At 32.4% G+C, this 24,860-nt stretch overlaps 1 protein-coding gene across 1 annotated transcript; it reads right to left on the bottom strand.

Annotated features, from left to right (window-relative positions):
- Positions 1-251: 251 nt before the first annotated feature.
- LOC150109941 (glycine receptor subunit alpha-2-like) lies at positions 252-24,507 on the bottom strand. Its single transcript, XM_090400346.1, has 8 exons — positions 24,432-24,507; positions 17,901-18,023; positions 13,292-13,359; positions 5,014-5,240; positions 3,351-3,433; positions 2,424-2,558; positions 1,273-1,652; positions 252-419 (listed from the first exon to the last, which is right to left on the bottom strand). The coding sequence occupies exons 1-8, from the start codon at positions 24,505-24,507 to the stop codon at positions 252-254; spliced, it is 1,260 nt and encodes a 419-aa protein (XP_090256472.1).
- Positions 24,508-24,860: the final 353 nt, after the last annotated feature.

The following is a 24,860-nucleotide window of genomic DNA, read 5'->3' as shown; positions in this document are numbered from 1 at the left end:
CATAAACCACCCTTTTCATCTCCACATTCACTTAGTAGCACTTTAATTATGTACATCAATGTGTCATACTTATAATAATCATTACTATTTTTTTTTTCACAATGTCCAGTTTTCTTTCTTTTTTTACAATACGTTATTTCATTAATAGTTCGATTTTATTTCACAAGATGGCACTTTAGTCAGTCGGGCACTAGTGAAGGCAAGATGTGCAGAAAAGTGACTGGACAGAAATGGTAACATCCGTTTGAAGATTAAATGCCGTTTAAATAGACGGACCAGTAAATAGAATTCAAGACAATGAAGAAAACTGGAAACACAACTCGAGATATCTTGTCCACTAAAATAGCTTGATCTCTTCGACGATGACTTTTCGACGGAAAAGACTTCATCTTTGTTCCGTTAGGAAGCTGACCACCCTCCTGAAATGAAAAAAAAATATCAATCAATACAACTTATTAATTGCAAACATATCCAAAGCTACAGCAGGATTTCCAATATTTTTGGAAACATAGACTACTCATCCAAAAACTTTTTTGCATTCTGCCAAAGAAGATGAAACACACACACACACACACACACACACACACACACACACGCACGCACATAAAGCAAACATATAGTTAACAGACATCGTAAACGAAGTTCATAAGCCTCTGTTACTTTAGTTGTGATTTCCAACACCAACCAAGATAATGTCCAAATTTAGAAATTTCCTTCGCAATGTATTCTACTAATTTTATAAATCGTTGCTTAAATAGTTTGATATTATTATAAAAACACCGAAGGAAATAAAGATAATAAACAAGCATGAGAATACATAGTTATGAAAAAGAATGAAGGAAAAGATATAACACTGCATCATGACAGAAATGAACGATACACGGAAATTAATGGAGCATAATTAAAAGGCCGGAAATATAATATGTTTGTACATAAATATAGGAAATGAAAGAAGAAAAAGCGAATAGCAGATAAAAACAATTCTATGTAGGATTTTTTTTTAATCTTCTCTTAGATGTTTTGGCAGGTTGCAGTAGGGTATGGCTGTTGTGGTATTTAAAATATGACCTTCGCATCTCAGCAGCTAAATACCCAAGTACAGTGTTTACATATCAGAGAGAGAGAGAATAGTTTAGCTTACCTTAGTTATATCAGCAAAGCATAACACAAAAATTGACAATACTCAAAATTACTAAGTTCCTTGTTTTTATATGCACACTAGTTGGGATTATGACATTTATCCAATACTCAAACGTACTTTTTCTTACCTACCTGAGATTTAGAGGCCATGATGGTGTTTCGGATACCCTTCTTCAGTAGTTCGTCATCATCTACTTCGCCCATAATAATATTAACGAGTGCGTACTCCATGAGAGAGGCAAATACGAACACTGTGCACGAAGACATGAAGATATCAATTGCCTTGATGTACGATACAGGAGGCAGCGACTTCTGAGACTGTGCGTGTTGGGTAGATAAGGTGAGCAAGCTAGTGACGCACAGGGTCACACGAGCTGGAACTGCTTCTGGCTTGATCCAGAACGAGATCCAGGACATGATGACGATAAGGCAAGTAGGGATATATGTATGGAACATGTAGTACCCTAGGCGACGCTTCAGAGTGAATACAATTTGAATACAAGTGAAATTCCCTGTAAAAAAAAACGTAATCTTTAAGATATACTTTAAAATAAAAAAACACTTGAAAGTATGGGACATTTATCACTTTAAATGCAATAATTTCAACAGCTGCAAGAATTTTAATGTCGAACGCATGCCCAACATCAGAAACAGAAGCTGCATTGGTAAAAGTAATCGCGAAGGCATTTCTAATTTCTTCAACTATAGCACATTCATACTCTTCCGATATACAGAAACAGCTTCGATCAAATGTTGTACACATCTCAAGAAAGAAATCAGAATACGATTGTGATATAGAATAGAAACAGAGTCATTTCAAACAGCGTATCCAAATGAATTTTATAAACAAACTAAAAGCAGATCTGAAGAAGCAATACTAAAATTGTAGGCAAATAAATATCTGTTTAACTAAGTCTTTGGCCCAGGAATAAATGGTTCACCGATGGTAGTAGCATTCGAGAAATTAACTAAAACATTTCAGAATTATCCGTTACAATATCGGGTTGATTTTATTTAATTTGGACATCATCTGAAATAAGATATAACTATAGTGTCCTTTATTTGCTAAACTCAAATGCAGAGCCCTGCATATCAGGGCTCTTTTTTGATGGAGAGGATGGTATTGGGACTTCGATCTCTGGTCCAAACGTGACCTGAAGCGTGTTTATTTATTATTATATTTACTTTGAAATAGCTGACTATTTATTTCATATATTAGCTTTGGAAAACTGGAATTGAATATAGTAAGTTCCATATATTAATTTTATTTTATTTTTACTTACCTGTAGAATACACTTGTGTGCAATCTCCTAGAATACTTTCAACTAGGTTATGTTGGGGAAGTTCTATCAGTTCATCAACAACCAACGGAACATCTTCTTCCCAGTCGAATACAAGGTCATCTATAGTGTAGGACACTGAAAAAGTAAAATACAGTTCATTTTATGTTTTAGGTAGGACTAAAAGATGAAGAAATCTATTGCTCAGCAGTATCCCATAAAGAGAGAAGCTGATGAATCACAAGCAAAAACAAAAAGACATCAGAAATGGAATTGACTTTCCGGAAATGCGGTGAATTTTTGCAGTTATTTTGTATGTGGATTTTAGTGTTTCCCAATGTTTTTCAAAGTAGCATGAATATATATTGAGATAAATAAAAGAGATTTTCATTATGAATAATAAAAAAAAAATGTAGGTGGATTTTGGTGTTGCGTAATGTTTTGCGAGGTAGTATGAGTATATATAGATATATATGTATATGTATGAGATATTTAATATATATATATGAGATATATATGAGATATTTAATATGAGATATAATTAATATGAGATATTTAATATTGTCATTATTAATAAAAGTTATTTTGTACATGGATTTTTGTGTTGTCCAATGTTTTTCAAGGTAATATAGTACATATGTGAGATAATTAAAATATAGTTTCATTATTAATAAAAATTTATTATGTACCTGGAGTTTTGATGTTTTCCCAATGTTTTTCGCTAGTATGTATAAATATTTGAATATGTATATGAGATAAATAAAAAATATTTTTATTATTAATAAAAAAATAAGTTTTGTTTGGATAATCTTACTGTTTTCTTCGTTGAAATCACGAACACGCAATAGATCGAAACTTCACTCTCAATGGGAACATTTGGTATTCATTTATTACAATAAGAAATGGCAAGTTAAGGGAAAAAACACTTACGACTTTCAATTTTCATTGTACATGTCTGCGTATCGTGAGGATATGACTCAAACTTCATAGCGCACGAAAGGAGTAAAGTTAATCTGTAAAGGAAATACTGATGTGAATACAAGCAAATATGTAATCTGTGGTTTTAGGATATCAAATAATTCAGTCTAGAAATAAATGCATCAACTTTCAAGAATTTCCTAAATGTATTAGGTTAATGTTTGCAAATTTTTGAAAAACAAAATTTCTTAAAGACCGCTTTTAAGATTCGGGAATCATAGATAAAAGGGCACACATTTTTATTTGAATAGTAAGAAACAACGTACTATATGGAACCTAGAATTTAGATTAGCAGCACTTATTTTAGGATATTTAAGAAATGTTGCCAGAAGGTTAACAACGCTTTATAAAAAATATAATCTTTCTTTTATTCCCACCTTTCCTAATAAGTATCATGTATTGAGAGAAGTTTCTCCAACCAGTATAGCTGTTTCTTGGTTTTAAGTGTTATAAAGAAGGCTGAGAATAGTTTCTTTGGCCCTGTTTGTAAGGTAAGAAGGATAAGATTGTTTTGATTCAAGACATTGTCCGTAGCAGTTTCTTAAAGAGGTGCCTGACATGATAGGAATGCGTATTGCAATGCATTTACGAAATCTACATTGTAGGATCAGGTGTGAATATTACAGTATAAACTTCCAATATTTCGTCCTCGAATAATTAGTGACACTGGATGGGAAAATAATTTTCTGCTCAAAGACAATCATCAACAGCCATGTAACCACAGTGGGATTTAAACTACAGTCTATTGCTCGGACAGCAAATAAGCCATCCTGGATTGCCGATATTTAAGCTAGCTGGATCTCATTGGAAGGTCGAAAGAGTGGCGACCTCCAAAATTGTTCTTATTCTCTATCCCTACAATGGAATTATATTACTTGGAATTTCTGTCAAATGCTGGGGAGACAAGTATGTCGTGTCTTCGATCTGAGCGCTCTGTGTCCGTTTTCCATGTTTTTTTTTCCTGACCATAAATCTATTTGCAAAAATAGTATTGTAAAAATAGTTTTAGGATCGTGTGGACAGTGGATAGGTCGTGTGTTCACCGTATGACCTCATTGCTGAATGGATAGCAATTTTGCTCTCTAATCCACTAACCATTTGAGGTAGATATGGATTTTGGTCAATATTATTAGGTAGAATATGAAATTCATCGTCTGATGTGCGGTCATGCGTTCTGTCGCGCAAGAGCCAAATTTCTGGATTATCTAACACCGACCCCAACTACTGTACTAAATATTGAAGTGCTGTTAATATTAGCATTTACAAAGTTTCATGCAATTCACATAAAATTATGAATCGAAAAAAAAAAGTAATAAAATCCCGGTTGCCAAGGAGAAAAATTGTAATTACACAAACTAAATTTTGCCAACAAAAATACGGGATCACTTTCAAATATTAGTAAATGAATTCTGAAACTGTTGTTTACATAAATATATATATATATATATATACATATATATATATATTTTTTTTCTGTTCAGAAGTTGCATTTGTAAAACTTTAAAAACATCTGTTTTCGGTAATAATTATTTTGAATTGTACTCCCTTAACTGTACTGCACCTCGTATTTCAAGATTCAACAATGGAGATATGATCAAGTCAGAACGATACTTACTTAACCATGTACAAAATTGTCTTGTCACTGTACAACCAGATATAATGATTTGGAATCGTCATCTCCTGAAAAGTCACTCTTTTTGCATTTTTAAAGAAGGAATCTGGCCTCCACATCCTTTTCAACCAACTAACAGGCAAAAGTCGATATTTTGACGTCATGTTCTCTGGGAGACGTAATCTGTAATCCTTCCAACTTTGTGACATGAAAATATCTGCCACATATGTCTGAAATAAAGAGATTATGTACACAAAAAAAAAAACAAATCAATATACATTATTATATTCATTAATAATAAGCATTTTAATGAGATTTTTAAACTACTAAGTAATTGTTTAAAAAGAAAAAATATATTATTTAGAATAGCAAATATAAGTATATATTTCTTAGAACACTTAACCTTACTTCTATAATATCACAAAAAGGGGTTTATGAATTTTTTTTTTTTCGTGTTTATAATGTTTGGGGGATATGCGTATACATTTAAGAAGCTTTTTTAGTTTAAGCTTACGTGTTGTATATTTTTTAAAATATATTAAGAGAGATACTCTAGCAATACGGACACACCATTTTCAAAATGGAAACTGCGCGTTTTCATCCATAAAAAATCTTCATAAAATATAGATTCTGAATATGCAATGTCCTGAACGAAAACTAGACTTGATAAAGTCACGACAGTTTTTTAGTTTTATTTATTTATTTGATTTTTTTTTACAACGCTTAGTGAGTAATGCAAGACCTTCAGAATATATCAAGATGACAAAATCGCTCCAATACATCCTATCTTCTGTTCATTAAGCCTAATAATTAAGCTAGCTTTTTCGGATATTCGAAGAATATAGGAGAATTAAGCACATCTCAATAATTTGCTATATTTATCTAAGTACTCTGGCTACTTTGTCACTTTCATATACAACTAAAATGATCCTGCCAGTAAATCCGAGACTGGCTTCAACAGTCAAAGAGTCCCAGAAAATATTCTGATAACGAAATTTTAAATTTCTTTTGTCTGATGACCCTTCAGTATACTGGAGTTCTTGATAAGGAAGGTACAATCTAATACAAAATAATAACATATCGTAATATTTTTACTTAAATATAAAGAGCCATTAGGCTTCATTTCGGCGATATAAACATTATTCAAATTAAGGGGATATTAAATCCCACATGATTTTAAAACCGAATAAGAAACTCAAAGATTGGAATCAGAGAGTTTCATGCCGAATATAGTAAACTATATTCGGCATGAAATATAAAACTATATATAAAAGTATCGGCGATTACTAGCGTGAGCTAATGCAAGTAGTCCTAGTACGGTGGGGAAAGTTCTGATCGCTATTCTTGGTATTTTCCATAATGTAAAAACACATTTCCTAGGAAATGTATGTGTTTTTACATTATGAAAAATACCAAGAATAGCGATCAGAACTTTCCCCACCTTTGCAACGAGTTGCCCGAGATGGTACCACGTACTAGAACTACTTACTACGTACTACGTACCAGGACTAGGACTAATCGCCGATACTTTTATAGTTTACTATATTCGGCATGAAACTCTCTGATTCCGATCTTTGAGTTTCTTATTCGGTTTTAAAACAATGTGGGATTTAATATCCCCTTAATTTGAGTAATATTTTTATTCCCTAAACGGATTTTGTCAGAGGTCCTTTGGCCTTAACTTTTGGGCATCGGGGAGCCCAAACTGTTTATTGTTTTAGATTGTGGAAAAAGTACGGCAATAAATGCCGCCATCTTGTGATTCTAAATCCTACTCGTATTGTTGAAATAATGTAAATTCTAGGGTCATTTTTCCCCCCTGAGATTGAGTTAAAAATCCGTATTTCCTCAAAATAAGAAAGAAGAAAAAATATTTGCTTTTATCAGAGATACTGACTCGCCAGCATAAAAGTTATGAAAAATTTGGCGACTATAGAACCGATCGATGTAAAAGTTGGAAATTTAGTATTGTTTTTTTTTTTTAGTTAATTTTCAGTATTGAGACCACATGTTTCTAAACATATAAAAGGTTTAACAAAGTAAACGATATAACCCAGAAAGTTTCGTAAGTTGCCGAAATTACGTCATCAGGAATGCCAAAGCTTATAAAAAAGAGTAGAAAAATTATACACATAACAGATGTTATGAGAACTTCACAATTAGTACATACAAACAACTTGCTAAAATCAAACGTTACATTAATTACTCTATGCACGTTGCAACAATGATAGTTGCTGCCACGTTCTCTGGCATATGACATATGTCATATTACACGTCTGTGGTTAGTTTTTTGATGAAAGCAAACCCAACTTGGTTTAGCTAGGGTTATGTAATAATAATTATTATTACATTGCATTCAACGATTTTAAATTTGTTTTAATTATCACCTTTAATTTGTTAATTAATGCATCAACAATTAGATTTCAGCTTCAATATATGGTTCATATTAGTAGCTCATATCACTTAAAATCAAAAGCTATTGTTGTCATGGAAATAATAAAATATTTATTGAGATCTATATTAATAAACAAACATGCAATAAAAGAGAAACAAAAAGAAAGAAAGAAAGAAAGAAAGAAAGAAACGAAGTAATTGGTAGAATAATAAAAATATAGCATATTTAGTGACATTCATGAATCGTGGTTTTAATTTATTATAATCCTTTCTGAAAGTATAGAACTAAGAAATAAAACTTCGTTTTCTTAACTCTAATTGATTTCTCAGACACTGTGGTAAAAATATCAGTGAACTAATACGTCTTAGCTCAGTGAAGCAGCAAGCATCGAAACAACTTTATTTATGGATAAATCGTCTTCACTTTAAACAAAAGTGAAAATTACGGATTTTGTTCGTAACACAAAGGCCGACAACAATTCTAATTCCCTTTGTGGACTTCTAGAAAAATCCAATGTAATTTGGACATTTTTTGTTAATAAATTCGCACTGATTTAAGGCATACTTTTAACTGAAACGGAGGAAGGATAACGGTATTTTAATTAAAAGTGTTGTCTACATTTATTGATTCAACAGTGCAGAATTTAAAAGACCCAAAATACCCATAAAAATAGCTTCGAGTTTATGTTAGGCTTAGCTGCATATGTATTTGAAATGGTTGCATTATGAACAGCTTTGTTTTCAAATAATCGTTTGTCAACATATTTAATAATAATTCATAAATGTAGCAAAATTCATCATTTATAATCAGCTAAGCTAAAAACAAAATTTTTAATAAATTTCATTTCACTTGAAAATGTACACTCGTATCAAACGAAAATGGTAGTATTAGGAAGCCAAGGATTTAAACACAACCAATGAAAGGCTGAGTTCAAGGTACATTTGCACAGTGGCGGCCTGTACATAAGAATGCAACACTGCAGCATCCCCAAGGAAAAAAATGAAGAAAATTAAATTTTCTTTGTGTTTATAAATAATAACAATGCTTACAACATTATATAAATGCAATACAACATGTTAAATGTTACAGCTCATGTTTCGACAGTGACTGAATAGTTAATAACTGTAATTGTTCGATTAACGCTTTAGATTACGAAACAAATGCACTGCGATCTAATGTAGTGTCGGAATTATCACGTTCGGCCAATTGCAGCTCGACTTGCCAATATTCGTTTGCGCTTGTCATTGCACGTAACAAGTGAATCCGACACTGCACGTTTGAGCAGTGTCGCCACAGATAAATTGTACGCTTGCGCGCATTATTTCCGTGAGATACGAAACTTTTATTATTGGTGTTTGTTCGTGGTGAGGGTGAAATATTTTTAATAAAGCAACTTATTAATATTTAAATTTATTTATTAATAAATTGGTTACTGATTAGAAAATAAAGAATTTTTTTAAAATTTTGTATATGCAGCATCCCCAATTAAAATTTTCGGCCGCCACTGCATTTGCATCTAAAAAGTAACTTACACATAAAACGTATAATAAATATACGTACATAAATACATACAGATATAGACATATACAAAATTACGTATATATTCATACGTATGCACACATATAAACAAAAAAATATGGTTATGGGTAAGAACATAAACCGAAAACTATATTAGTAGATTAATATTAATAAAATATACTAATAAAATATATTAATAAGTTATTAATTATTGTATAATTGACAATAAATTATATTAATAATTTATATTATTATTAATACAATAGTAAATCATGTTAATAAATTAACATGATTTAGCACTTGCCTTTTTAAATTAAAACATTTTGGTGTATTATTTTTTATTATAATAAAGCCAGAAAAATTATCGTAAATTTATCGTATAGTTGTACATTATAAAGGAATACATTTTAATATAAATTATAAACAGAGATTTTTTGAGAAATAAACAGCAACAAAATCACCAGCTTTCTAATATTTAAATCCATGATTTCTGATTATTGTGAGACGAATTCGGTGAAAAGAATAATCATTAATACTATCTGAAAGTTTTTTTTTTTTTTTTTTTTTTTTTTTTTTCAGTGAGTCACTCGGAATTTCAGCATTTCCGTTCTCCTGTTGATTTTTCAAATTAAAGTTTTGATTAAAGCTCACAAAAACGTTATTCCGTATGCACATAAAATCAAGCACGGGTCACCAATCTTGTGGAGACATGCTCGCTATATATAGACAAAACCCGCATTTGTCTTTTAGTTCTTGGAATTTAAAAAGAAAAAAAAAAAAGTCTGCTAACATTCTGGCTGTTAAATAATGTTATTATGTGACGTACTTTCTTTTTCAAATCACGGATCTTTTGTGTGCTAAATCGTTAATAAAGAAAACGATATTGAAATCCACTCAGTCAGAAGTGGTGCGTAAAGACAAACGAAGTGGATTAAAAAAAAAAGCATTTAAAAAATCTCTAAGCTAATAGTCGCCTATACATTCAGAAATGCATTGTTTGAATCCGAACTAAATTATTTGCGAATAAATTACAATGTATGAAAAGAAATTTAATCATTTCTTCTCACCAAATTAACAGATTTAATTTGATGTTCTTCTAATCGCATTATTTAACAATAAAAAAAAAACAGTTTGTTATTTCAAAATAATTTTGCAGTCGTTATGATTCTTTAAAAATTGATTAAACTGTAAACTGTAAAAGAAAAAAAAATCATAATAATCGCATGTAAATAAATAACATAAATAATGAAATAAATAAAATAAATAATGAAATAAATAAAATAAATAATGAAATAAAGTCTGACTCCACGGATGACAGGTTTGCTTCTTGGGTTGTGGAGTGGTTCTGTTCAGTGATGGGTTTTTGCCTGTCACTTGGTGGAGCCACCACTGAGTTTCCCATCCTAGAGTGATTCAGGTCACGAGTTATAAGTTTGATAACGATCCTTTCAGGTCACTCAATCAGTTTTAGACTGAGAGATTTTGCACAGCCCCCCCCCCCCACACACACAGTACCTTTAAACCAAGAACTAAACGAAAAAAGAAAATGTTATGGATTCATATCATTTAAAGTAATAAAATCAGATTAAGAAAAGAAGCTAGATGAACAGATCAAATAACTCCGAGAAGATTCTTAGATGATCTTGAATACAGAAGATGCTAGGAAAATATCGAATACCGAGGAAGTAACTCAGTTATTAAACAATCACCATGGAAAACTATACATTAATGGGAGAGCAGTTAGTTCTCTGAAAGCTGAGATGGATTTGAATGAAAAGATAGACGTAGAAGAGGTAAAGAAAATTGCAAGAGTTTTGATACAAACACATCAGTGCATTTTGGATGAGATATCAGAACTCGTACGGAATGTCCTAGAGAATTAGCTTTATTCTAACTAGATTGTTTTAACTTGAGTCTCAAAGCGAATATGATTCCTAATGAGTTGAAGGAAGGATAATAAATTCATTATAAAAAGGGTGAAGTGAGCTAGAAATGATGCAGCCAATAATGGGCCAAAGAGTTTCTCTGAAATAGTTATTCAGATATTAGAGACAATAGTAAGAAATTATTTCCAGAAGTGAACAAATAACACTTTCTTAAAGTGCTATTTATGTTAGATTTAGTTTGGTTTTGCAAATCTACTCTTGTACAACGAGTGTCAGCTGGCTTGTATAAAGGAAATGGACATACAATGTGCTTCTTAGATTTGTCAAGGCAGTTAATAGAATTCCACAGATGTGGTTATAATCAACTTAAAGGGATGAGTGTGCAAAGTAAGCTTGTTGCATGGATTGGAGGAAGGTGACGGGCATCAAAGAGTGATATATGGAGCAGCTGGATCGAAAGGAATGAGTAGGTATAAGTCCTTCACCAATATCTTTCAACTCTTTTGTTGTCTCCATGATTTTGGAACTTTTTCAGAGTTGGGAAAAGTGCCAAAAACACATCTAGTTTGCGAAACTCTGCATATGAAGAGAAAACTGGAGTGTAGTTTTTAGAGTGTGAGAAGTAGGAGGAGGAGAGAAGGTATGATAAAAATAAAACTAGCTATTAAGGAAGGTTTTCACTTTACAAATATACAGGAAGAGAAAACATCGAATCACCTTGAAGCTGTGTGTGTGTGTGTGTGTGTGTGTGTGTGTGTGTGTGTGTGTGTGTGTGTGTGTGTGTGTGTGTGTGTGTGTGTGTGTGTGTGTGTGTGTGTGTGTGTGTGTGTGTGTGTGTGTGTGTTCGTTCAGGAATCATATGACATCCATATTCCTTTCTTGGCATGCATGGCGTGCGCGTGAATGAATGGAACAAACTGCCAGTGGGGATGCGTCTTCTGGAAATATTTCAAGAAAAAGTACGATATCTATCAAGGAATTATTACTTCAAGGGCCTTGCTTCGATGAGTCATTGGAGATGCTTATTTAATAAGTAAGTATAAAAATTCACTCCAAGAATAATTTAATGAAAAAAAAATGCCAAAAGGATTTATTGTCTCTAAACTACTAATTCCTTGGCAAATCCATCTACAAATGATTGAAAATCAATAAGGCGCTGCTATTGCAATAGGCCAAGGGTTAAGGAAAAAAAAAAAAAAATATATATATATATATACACTGGTGTCAGTATTCTCGAGAATTATTTATTGGTATGATACCTAACACAGAAAGTCAAGGAATCTAGATTGTGATAGGACGATGAATGGTGTGAATCTATATGTAAGGGCGGCTAGGATATGCAACTATATTATATGCTTAATAAGGAAGGTGATTATGATGAGAATTGTCATCCGGTTCGAACTTAAGAATGTCTAACAATTTTTGCATAAATGAAGCATTAGATATGAACAGAAATTCCAAATTTGTCCAATTGGATCATGTGGGCGAGTATACAAAAATCATTGAGGTAATTCATGTCTGTATATAAATGCCAGGGATATAAGAAAAAAAGCTGTTGAGTTTTTTGCCATAGTGATTAGGTTGTGGCCTCACATGAGGGGTAGTTGTGCTGATGATATCGGATGATTTGGATCCAGTTAAATTAAATAACTATGATTGCAATATTAATAACAGTTTTCCGTATAGCAGAGTTTCAAGTTATTTTGCGTGAGGAGAATCAAACAGGATCAAATAGATGGTGGAATGTTGTTACAGACATAGTAGATTCAATTATTTACGTTAAGCTGACTATAAAATTTCTAGTTGGTGAATAACAATTTTGCATCCATTTTAGCACGATTCAATTTCCTGTAAACAATGATTTAAAAATTGAACGTCTTCATCTGAATATTTAAACGATAATAAAGAAATTATCTTTCTGGACAACTTTAACTATTCTTGTGTTTTTGTATAGTGACTAAACATGCTAAAATCCACCTAGTATGAACAAATAATATCAAACAACAATTGACAACACCTAGAAATATAGTCCACAATATACTAAAGCACAGAATAATTACTGCTGAAGATTGGGGCAGTGAATGAAATTTATATACTGACCTATATTGACCACTTGATATATTGTGCCAAACTTTGTCTTTTAGTGAACAAAAAGAGGGAAGGGGAAAACAACAACTAAGAACATTCCAAAGAATAAACTGAATTAACTTTTTTTTGGAGAAAGGATTCACTAAAAGAGCGCACATAAGGTAAAAAGCGCAGACAGACATCATCAAAATTGTTTGATGTTATTCAAAAGCCAAACTAAAGTGGAACTGGAGTAACATCAGTTAGGATGAAAGAATGCAGATAGACAGTTATTATTATAAGGTTTCAATTTCGATAAATAATTTATCGCAATACAATTATAAAAATAATCTCGAATTGTTTATGATAACATGTTATTTATATGTATGCTAAATAAATTCGGTTAGACAATTACCATTGATCCTTCGTCGATGGAATCAAGGCTAAGTACTGTGACATGGAATCTTACTACTGTAGGTTCTCCTAAAAAGAAAATGAACTTCATTTATTTACTAAATAAAGGATATGAGTTTTGGCCTTTAATTAAAACATTGTCTATTTAAGACACGTAAGCATCAAAACCCCAAAGTATATATGGATCATCTATGGCTAGATTTTCGTAGAAAAATGGCTAACCCGCCATAGAACACAGCACAGCTAAATACACATCTAAAGTGGACCTTATTTCAAACGGCATCAGTAAGAAGAGTACAATCATTAGCACAACAACTGCAAACTCTCTTACGCATTGCAAACATAACATAATATACACTCAATGGACAAAACGTCAGAGATATGGGGTAATAGGAAGTTGACACTGGCATCACCCACGCAAAGTGAAACGTACCCTATCCGAACGTAGATGGTAAATAGGTAGACAACGGGCTTCCCAACAATATCATAATCGATGAACATGCTTAAATGTGCCGATCTTAGTGATCGTGGACATATTATCGGCGCAAGACAAATAGGTCATTCTATCGTCGAAGTGGTAAGAACCCTAGGGTTCTCGAGGGCAACAGTATCAAGAGTCTACCACGAGTATACTATCGAAGGAAGTACTAGAGCCCGATGAGTAAGTGGTGGCTAACCACACGCCATTGATGACTGGGGTCGACTTAAACTTTCCAGGCCCGTACAAATACCTAGACAACACCTAGAAATAGTCCACAGGGCAATGGCGGCACAAATTACATCCAGTTTCAATGTCGGAGGTCTAAGCAGCATCAACGAGCAAACGGTACGTACCATGGGCTAAGGGAGTGGACCCCCTAATCGTGTACCACTGTTGCTCGTCACCGGACACTGCGCCTCGCCTGGTGTCAGGCCATCAAAACTGGACCTCTGCAGAGTGGACCAGAGTCGTGTGGTCTAATAAATCCCATTATCAGTTGTACAGAGCTGATGAAGAGGGATGGGCAAGTGTGGCCTCGACAGCATGAGGCCATGGTCCATCGTGCCGGGTCGGCTCTGCTCAAAGAGGTGGTAGCTCTGTGATGTTTTGGGGAGCCGTCTCATGTGACACATTAGGTCCATTAGTGTTCTGGAGAGGTCCTTAAACGCTGCAAGCTACCATAATATGCTGGCTGATCAACTACACACTTTCATGGTCTTCGCGCATAATGCAGCCGATTGTCTGTTTCCGCTGGACCATAAACCACCCAGGCATAGCTCGAGGAGTTTGAGTTTGGGTCCATCCAGTTTCCCCAAGGTCCCCGGATTTAAATCTGATAAAAAATCTCTAGGATGCCGTTGAGCGAAACATCAAATCCATATATCCAGGGATGACGTCTAAAGCGCAGTTGTTGACAATGCTGCAACAGGCATGGATGGAATTACCTCCAGCAACTGATGGAATCAATGCCTCGGAGAGTACAGACTGTTATTCGCGCAAGAGAATGACCGACACGCTATTAGGTAGGTATCGCTAATGTTTTGTCATTTGAGTGCATATATTAACAGGACAGTCAACCAGCACTCATCAGAATCTGCCTTTCAATATTTTTATTTTTTTGCTTACTCACTTGCTGCTCTGTCCTTATTATTCCAGTTTGTTTTCCTTTAAACTTTTCATACTATTAAAAGCTCTAGTTATTTACTATATTTGATCTCATAGGTTTATTTTAACATTCTAAATGACTCATGTTCCATGCCAAACAAAAATTTAATGTGAATATTTTTTTTCTCTTCATCTTAACAAAAAATCCGTTTGTATTCATTTTCATTTATGCTTCTAGCAAAATTCTATAGTCGTATACGATATAAAAGCTGCTGAATAATAAAACCAGTCTCATTACTTTATAATCATACCTATAAAAGATTATAATTACACATTTATTTCATGTAAAAGTACATTATTTTTATGAATATGAACATGCTAGTTCTGAATAATAATTAAATTTAATCCAGAAATCTTGCCAAATTACATTTAATTGTTTACTATCTGCTAATGTTTACGAATCTACTAATTAGTTCCCCAAACTGATGGCGGGGAGGGAGGGAGGGAGAGAGAGAGAGAGAGAGAGAGATAGGAAACAAAAAAAATAGAACAATGCTGAAACCAAAGTAAGAATTAAAAATAAATAATAAAAAATATTAACCCATTTCGGTTGTTTCTTATTATAAATTATATTTCTTATTTTTATGGAAAAAAATAAATCAGTTCTTTGAAATAATTTGAATTTTGATAAGTTGTTTACTTCTTCATACCTCGCCTGCTGATCCGTAAACATTCTCCGACATCCAGGGACACGTTTCATGACGAAAACTTATTGATATAAAGACCGTAAATGAAAGTTCTCACTTGCATAATCTTCTTAGCGAGTTTATTGCATGCCTGCCGGTGTTTGCTCGTCCTATTGATACTGCTACCACTGCAGAAGATTTTTAATAATATTCTCGCAGTGCACACTCTTTTCCAAGATCATCTGCTATTAGACTTATCTTTAGTGCCAAGAATTTTTGCACTGGATAAAGATGTAAGTGGTTTCTTAGCGAGTCCTGTCAATTAGCGCTCGAAGATTAAACTCCAAAGTAATTTCGACGTCTTCTTAGGTCTGTATGTTTTCCAAACCTACTACTGTTTTCTGTTAAGATTTTCTTTTCTTTTTCTTTTTTCTATCAACTCAGAAAACTGCTGAGGTAAAAGAAAGTTTCTTTGTGTTCGGCGTATGGAATTATTTGAAACTATTCTTTGCACCGAAAAGATCTTATTACTTCTCTTCACAAGGTTTTCGTTTTTCTTTAGCTTTTAAGCACCAAGGTTGTCTGCTTCTCTTTGATATTTTGTGGAGAAAGGTAACATCTATAAAGGCTGTGAATTCTTTCAGAACATAATAGCAGCGCATGTAAGCTGTCTTTGCAATTGGCAGTTCATGCATGAAATTATCACATATATAATTGTCGTTGCTTTCAAAAAAAAAAAAAACAAAAGAATATATAGAGAATCAGGATTATAGAAATGGTGAATTTATGTAACTTAAAGGTAGAATTAAATAGTTTGTAATAGTTGGATAATATGTTAATTAAAATTTACGTATAATGATTATCTGATTTAGTAGTACGGAAAATGTCGATATTATTATTGTGTATATATAATATATATGGAAGAAAAAAAAAGAAGACAATAGGAATATTGGTTTGGCCACAGTCTTGATTGGTCAGTATGGTTCACCCTGTTCATTTTTTCCATCCTTGTATCAATCTATCTCACATTATGGATGTTCTGGTTTTCTATTCTGAAACATGAAACCAACTTTGAATGAATTCTGGTTTCAGTTACTGTAAATATGAATTTGGGTATTTGGTGGTGCTGGAGAAGGATGTTGAATGTCTCATGGATGGATAAAAGAACCAATGTCAGTATTCTCAATCAGTTAAACATCAAAAAGAGATTGAGTGACATTGTCAACAAGAAGATACTTCAGTATTTTGATCGTACATCACGGCCAGATTGTGATAACATGGGGAAGGAAATAATGCAAAGAAAAGTAGGAGGAAACCTCAGAAAAGGAAGACCAAGAGTAAGATGAAAAGATCACATCCAAATGATCTCAAGACTTCCTTGGAAGAAGAAACTACCATGTCAAGAGATAGAAGTAGATGGAGAAACATTTTTGTCAAGTCCACGAGTCCTCAGGCATGAGAGATCGACGAAGAAGAATGTCGTTGCCACCCTAGATCGACAACTTTTCTAATGGAAGGCCTATGTTTTTTCCTACTTGATACTGTCAATAATACCTGCTAATAATAATAATAATAATAATAATAATAATAATAATAATAATAATAATAATAATAATAAACATACATATCAAGGATTTAGGCCTAGTATGGCCTGTTCCGGCCTTAGAAGTCATCGTTTAGAGGACGTCCTGGTTTTCTTTTTCCTAATGGCTTGTACTTTTTTTTTAATAATAATAATAATAATAATAATAATAATAATAATAACTAGCCTGAAGGACTATATTACTACAGGTAACAGAAATAATATAAGTCCAGTAGTTGTAGCTACTTCAGCCATAATTCGCCACTACCTACAGCAACAACAACAAATTTCACATAAGTGCTAATAGATTTGACATTATTTTCTTGCGTCATCATAAGGATGAAGAACTTTTAATTGTTGCAACTGTTCTTAGGTGAAATTTCATTGTGGAAAGGACAAAGATAACCCCAAAAAAGTTGGCTTTTTCTCTCCATAGAGCAACCTGTCACTATTATAGGCAAATAATGTCTTAGTTATCTTATGCACGATGTATACAGTTTCAATAAAGACAACAATTGAAAAAATAATTAATTAAAACTTTAATTAAAATTTTCGAATATAAAAGTACACACCTCAATTACATTAGCCGACTGGCGAATTTGGTTAAAAATCTGGGATCTGAATCACTGGTACATTTTACAATCTCAAATGCGTCATCATATAAATATCAAAATAACGATTTCTTAATATAATAGTATATTAATGATAAAAAATTCATAAACAGAAAATACATTACAATTCTTAGATGTTTGCTTACCATTTTCTTTTGGGGGTTGAAGATTGTCATAATCTTTGGGATTGTCAGGCAGAATGCTATCAAATTCAAGGCTTTCTTGACTGAAATGATCAAAGTAGATATCACTTGCAATGTATATGCGCACTAAGCACACACACACAACAAATCAATGAGGAATATATTGTAATCCCACTCAAAACACTATAAGAATTTTAAATTCAAAATGATGATCAATATAATGTGAATTTCGAAAAGTCCAACAATCTTCTTCAGTCAAAATACACTTATGTTGGATTCCCTAACTTTAAGGGATTAAATATCTGTTCTGTTTTCAAGTTTGTAAGGTCTAGAATTATTCTTGACCTGCATTTAAGCTTTTATTCAGTTAATACTAGCCGTATATTGTTTTAGAACAATAAGATAGTTGAAATTTAAGCTTAGATGTAGCGCTGCTATGTTGGAAAATAAATCAAAATTTTAGGTTTGATTTAACGATCTTAACAACTATTTGTTCTTTAATGACCTCGCGCGCACACACACACACACTGCTTAGTATCTTCTGCGTGAAAGTGGATCAATAATTTAGTTTCCACGCAGATTTTCCACGAAAAAAAAAATGAAATAGCAGTTTGTTTTGAATGACGTAGTGCTAAATATGAAATTTTCAAAAATATGATCTCATATGTCATATTAATAACTGAATTGTCTCTAAAATGTTCAAAAAGATCAATAATAAAGTCAAAAGTGACGAAGCCCCGACTATATAGAAATACCTTTTAGATTCCGATCTAGCAGCAAACATCCGAGAAGAAAAATCACTCCAGTTAATAGCAGTGGGTAGAACGTCTGTGCTCTCACATACGAGAAACCTGGAATTAAGTGCAAATTATAGTCGCTGTCTCACATAATCAAAATGAAAAGCGAAACCACAAAAAAATTCAAAGAGAGAGAGAGAGGAACAATAATATATTTCCTCTTACACAAGGAAATAAATAGCTAGGTCCTGTAGTCCTAATTCAGGAATTACAATTTTATGACGTAAATAGTCGTTCCCCATTTATTTTTAGGCTTGTGTACGAGGGCGATGCAGTGAATTTGTTGCCTTATGATGTTAATTCTGAAATTACATGGATTATGCAATAACCTACAACAATTACAATTAAGCAGTCGCAGGCTGTGTACATATACAGTTATATATATATGCGCTGACCACAGTTAAACATTTTGAAAGATTCATATAATTGTAATTGCAAATATATATATATATATATATATATATATAATATATATATATAATTGCAAATACAGAAGTGTACACGAAATGTGTTTCATTTATATATTTCTTTTACATATATATTCTACTTGGTGTACTAAACTATATTTGAATTATAATATTATATATAATTATAAATATGTTTTTTTAAATAATTATATGTATTTTTTTATAATTACAGATATTTTATATAAGAAAATATTAAAATTATAAGAAATAAATAACTTATTAAAACAAAAAGAGTATGAATATTTAATCTTTGTCATTTTGATTATCATCGCTTGTACTTACAGCCTATTACAGCCCATAACTAACCAAATACTTTTGGCTTTCCTAATCATTGTTTTTAAAGGATAAGGTGGTTAGTCTCAAGCCTATTAAATATACTGGGTGTTAATAAAGTCTCTAATTCAGGAAATAACGGATACCGCTATTAAATTAATTACAAAACGAGAGAAAGTATGAATTTATTGAATATTTAATGCAAATGAGGTGTCAAAGTGCATAATTAAAATGAACAACTGAAGTCTACGTGGGGGCAATCCGACATGCGTGGTTCTTCCATTTGTATAATTTTGTGCTCTATATATTGATGTCATGCAATCTGCGATATTAGTTCATTATTAAGACAACTTATTCTTTTGAATTTATTCAACATCTTATGATATTTTCTTTTACACTCTCTCTAATTTGATTGCATTTCTTTCTTAGCGAATTTAATATTACTCATTAGACATTCTTACACTTTCACCTGCGTGGCCTTCTGCATGAAAAAGTAATACAAATTGTCATTTCACTTAAACAAACATCACATTTTGCCTTTTAATTACAAGGGTTCTCATTCCCGATTTACGGAATGCCGTACTCCAATTTCTGGGTGCAAAAACCTGTCACTTACGCATGAGATCGTCTAACTCTCCTGAAAAATCCTTAAAAGATTCTAGATGGGATTCGAATTCAAGTCCTCTTCCAAATTAGGGACATCATCGATATTGATTAAACTGCAGAAGCTCTAAATTAAATCTTAAGAAATGAAAATAGGAAAAGATAAACAAACTTTTAATCTTTTGCTGAACATAGCTCAGATTTCTTCTCAGACTCAGGCTAATGGTTATTACAATTAGCGTGAACGATTCAACAAGCTCATTGTAATAATAATATATAAGATAATAACGGTTTCTAATATTAATTTTTTGAAAATATTTCAGATTACTTTTTATATTATTATTATTATTATTATTATCTATGTTATATTCACTTAACAGAATTCACAGTCAAAGAGTAACAAGGAACATGAAATAGAATAATGAAATCTTTGACTAGCAAATTGAGTCCAATTCAGGCTTTATCCAAAGGCCTAGAAATCGAGATATCGTCTACAAATGTGAGATCTCCGTAAAAGTGCCGTTTTCTGTTGTTGAGCTCATGTTATACATAACTGTGATGCTCAACTTTTCCAGAAATTTCGCCAAATGTTCCTGGTATTGCTCCCATAACAATTGGAACTGTTGTTGCTTTCTTGCTCCATAGCCGTTGGATTTCAATCTCCAACTTCCTATACTTGATTAGTTTTTCACGCACTTTTTCTTCTACTCTGCTATCCCCATATTGCCACATCAATAAACCTCACATGTTGCTGTTCGACTACACTGATGTCTGGCATATTATATTTAAGATGTCTATCTGTCTGAATTTTAAAGTCCGGTAATATCTTGGCATTTACATTTTCAATAGCTTTTTCAACTCTGTGTGTTCGCAAGGGATTTTGCAAGTTTGGAAACTATATTTCCCGCACAAGCTCCAGTATACAGCTTTTGTTATTTGATCATGCCTTTGTTTATGGGCGGTCTTGCAGCATGAACTAATTAGATGGTCCACTATCGCTTCTTCTTTATCTTTGAACAGTCAGCATTTTCTATCGTTGCTGATCTTTTCATTATTCGCCTTCATGGCATTCGTCTGTATACTTGTTCTTGAGCAGCAAGTATCAGACCTTTTGTAACTTTCTTGATGCCACTCTGCTGAAGCCATTAAACGACTATCAACTTTCCCATCAATATCTTTCAATTATTGCCCATAGAGTGTTATTTTTCCAATCTTATGATTTTTTTGGCATATTTTCTCCTTATATCTGTATAAATAAACAAGACTTCGAAGAAAATTAACTCTACGCACACTTCTGAAATGTAGAATTGTCTTGCAGATTATAATTCTACTAAAATTCTATCTATCATTATATCTGTGGGTCGATAAGAGAATGCCGAGATATTTGCCCGGAGATTGGATAGCGACACATTATGACTTCCTGTAATGAGAAGAAATCTTCTTCAGGACTTTTCAAATGATGGTAGTGAGTGTAGATAGGCCCTATACTTCATAGTAAAAGGTTCTCTCATTCTTATTCAACATATCAGCATATCAGAATGATTGTTTTTGTGAAGAATGACATTTACCAACTCACCAAACCACTTGAATTGCAGTATATAGCTTTATGCAGATACAGTACTTGAATAGTCATTTTCATTTGATAAGCATAATTTCTCGACATTCTCAAAAATGTCAATCACGAGCCATTCAAATTTCATTCTAAGCCCTACGTCCTCCTCCTCCTGCTTCTCCTCTTTCATTCTACCTTTGTCCTGTGGAACACGCGCTTCTTTCTTGAATATTCTGAGGGCCAGACAGTTTAATAAGACAACTGTTAATTTTTTCCAAAAAAAGAAGTATAATATTATTATTATGGAACTATCATTACTAAATCCTCTTACCATATTTTCGTTATCGATATGTTATTAATATTCAATAACTCTGAAGAAGATAACAGTGCATACGAATCCGAGAAAAACATGACGAACTATTAAACTATATTTTGTTCCCGGAGTCCGTTAAGTGTCTCCGCATCAGTCAATATTTAGATGAAATAACATCCAATTAACGAAATGAATAGCTACTTACAGTTGCAGGGCAAGCAGATGAAAAGCATTTATCATAGTTCATATTGACCCTCCACATAGCAAACGCAAGACTTTTAAACACTCTTGACTTTTGCTAAAATCTTGGATTTAAAAAAAAAAAGTCAATAATTCTGTCTTTTGTTATTGCAAACAAAAGTCAATAATGCTGATGTTTGATAAAAAATCAGAAAACAGCATTATTGGCTTCTGTTGAAAAGTTAATAATTCTTTTATCAAAAGAATTATTAGCTTTTCCAAATTAGAGGCATTGCCTTGCTCATTTAGAATTCCAAATCTATATGGAATTCTAGATTCCTGCGGAAAGAAAATTTTGGTACGACCATCCATGTTTTCATACACAACTCACTGTGCATGGAAAAACAGCAACACAAAACAATTTTGTACTTGGCTTTGTCCGTTTCTCACAGGTCATTCTGATAACATGTCTTTCCCATTTCCATTTAAACTTGTCAACTGACCAATATTTTTTATTATTTTTTATTATGTCCAGTATCTTCCTTACCAACATGATCTGTTTCATTCTTATTTTTTGGCAATCTAGTTGTCTAATTCTCTTCATTGTCATGACCAAAAACATGCACGCGCATGTTAATACCAAACATGTTAACAGGCATGTTTAGATTATTGGGAAATAACTTTAAAATGGAGTTTGAACCTTCCATTTTAATCACATTTAAACCAGAATTTTAACTCCGATAAAATATCATTTATTCTTTGATCTATTTCAAAACTAAATTAAATCGGCTTTTAAAAGAGACTTTATAAAACAAAATCTTATCATTATGTTTTGAAAGTAGCCATTGTTGATTTATTATTCTCTTCAAATTCATATTTACGTCTGGGTCTAACTTACATTCAAAAAAAGCAAATACTTGAATTTTTTTTTTATGAGAATTCCTCCAAGGATCGTAAAAACTGTAATATCATTGGATTATTGGTAAATCACTTTAATCAGAATACTTAATCCTATACTTCCCCATTAGTTTTTTATATTGACTCTTATGCACGTTGTGCGACTAAAAACTTACAAATATACCAACTTGTGTAAAGGTTTTACATATTTCTCCTATTTTTTCTGATATCAAGCAGTAGTAAGTATTAAAAATTCATACACTAATATATTTTTGACGTTTTTGCATCTAGAATAACAGCTACGCTTTGCAGTATTCATACTATGTTAAATGTATAATCTGAAGTTGTGAAATATCCATAATTAACTCTACCCTTAAGAACTTTTTTTTGTTTTCCTTCACGGAAGCTATTTCATACTAAATAACTAAAAGAAACTTTAGACTGTCGGTTAATCGTCACGTTATCTTAAAAAAAACAACTACCCTAGTAGCTTTGAAGGTATGTTTCTTGAGTTATGATTATGTAATTTTTTTACTCTTGATGTGTTTAATATATGATTACGTTCTGTTTTTTATATTAATACTTCACTCGTAGGCTGCAGAAATCTTCTCGTGTGTGAACAGTGCACACAGAGAGAGAGAGAGAGAGAGAACTTTTCATTTTGTTTTTGAATAATTTTGGAGGTTGTAATCTTTGAAACACTTTGTATGGAAGGTATTCCGGATAACATTCTCTTACTTTTAACAGAAGTAACTAAGGAAGAAGTTAAGCAGATTTGATGTGTGTATGTGTGCATGCAAAAAAAAAAAAAAAAGAGAGAGAGAGAGAGAGATGGGGAAGGTTCTGAGTTCATGAACAGATGTTTTGAACACCATCAGTTTTAAAGGAAGGTTTTTGGTTTCAGCAGTTTAAACGTGAGAACAGTATTCTAAGTCTGGATGGAACTGGGATTTGTACAGAGTCAGCTGGACACATGAAAAGCAATGCTCCGAGACAAAAAAATTCATTTTTTTTGGAAACGGAAAAGGCTATGGATTTTATATATTCTTGCCAATAAAGGATAGAGTAAATGTCCACAATTATATATGCGATCTTGTTCAGCGATTTGAATATTATATTAAAATTAGTTCTTTATTTGTAAGAAAGAAAGCAGAACCATGATTTAGTAGCAGAATTTAGTCAATAAGACATAAAATATGACAGCGGTAATGTTCATATTAACTGCTAAAAATAACTCCTTAATAGCAAATAAAAGGTAACAAAGTAATAGTAATGATTTAAATGCCATTCTATGCCTTTCTCTTTTTCCTTTGAAATTTCAGTTCATTTGTCACATCAATCTCAATAATAATCGCCATTTCATTAACTTGAAATTCGCTTGTCCGGTTATTTCATTGGATACAAACATACTAACAGAACCAACTGGTTATAATATGAACTACTGCGACTAACAGAATTCTCTAGGAATAGAATGATTAGTCACTGCTATCATGCAGCATGGACTACTATCATACAGCATGGATGTCATGTTGTCGCCATACTATCACTGGAAATAAAACAGTTTGGGAATTAATCACTTATCGGAAACATTGTCATCATTCCCAATATTTGACAATTTTTGCATGTCATGGACTCAATACGTGCCTAATTGCATTGTGTTACTTCCTCCAATTAGCGCTTTATTCCTAGTTTAATTTTCGTAGTTTAATCAGAATAAATGTAAGTGTACATTTCAGAGATCTTTTTGAGTTTATATATATATATATATAATGATTCTATTAAATTATATCTTACCAAAATATTTTAAATGTATAATTATAAATATGCATTGCGGTGAGGGAAAAATTCTGTTCATTAAGTTCATCAGATTTTGCATTCCTT

The sequence above is a fragment of the Typopeltis vanoorti genome, chromosome 1 (assembly GCF_054136105.1).
Source record: "Typopeltis vanoorti isolate ZY-2024b chromosome 1, IOZ_Tvanoo_1.0, whole genome shotgun sequence".
In the NCBI taxonomy this organism is placed as follows: Eukaryota; Metazoa; Arthropoda; class Arachnida; order Uropygi; family Thelyphonidae; genus Typopeltis; species Typopeltis vanoorti.
The sequence above is the reverse complement of the archived record's forward strand: the minus strand, read 5'-3'. Positions and strand labels throughout refer to the sequence as shown.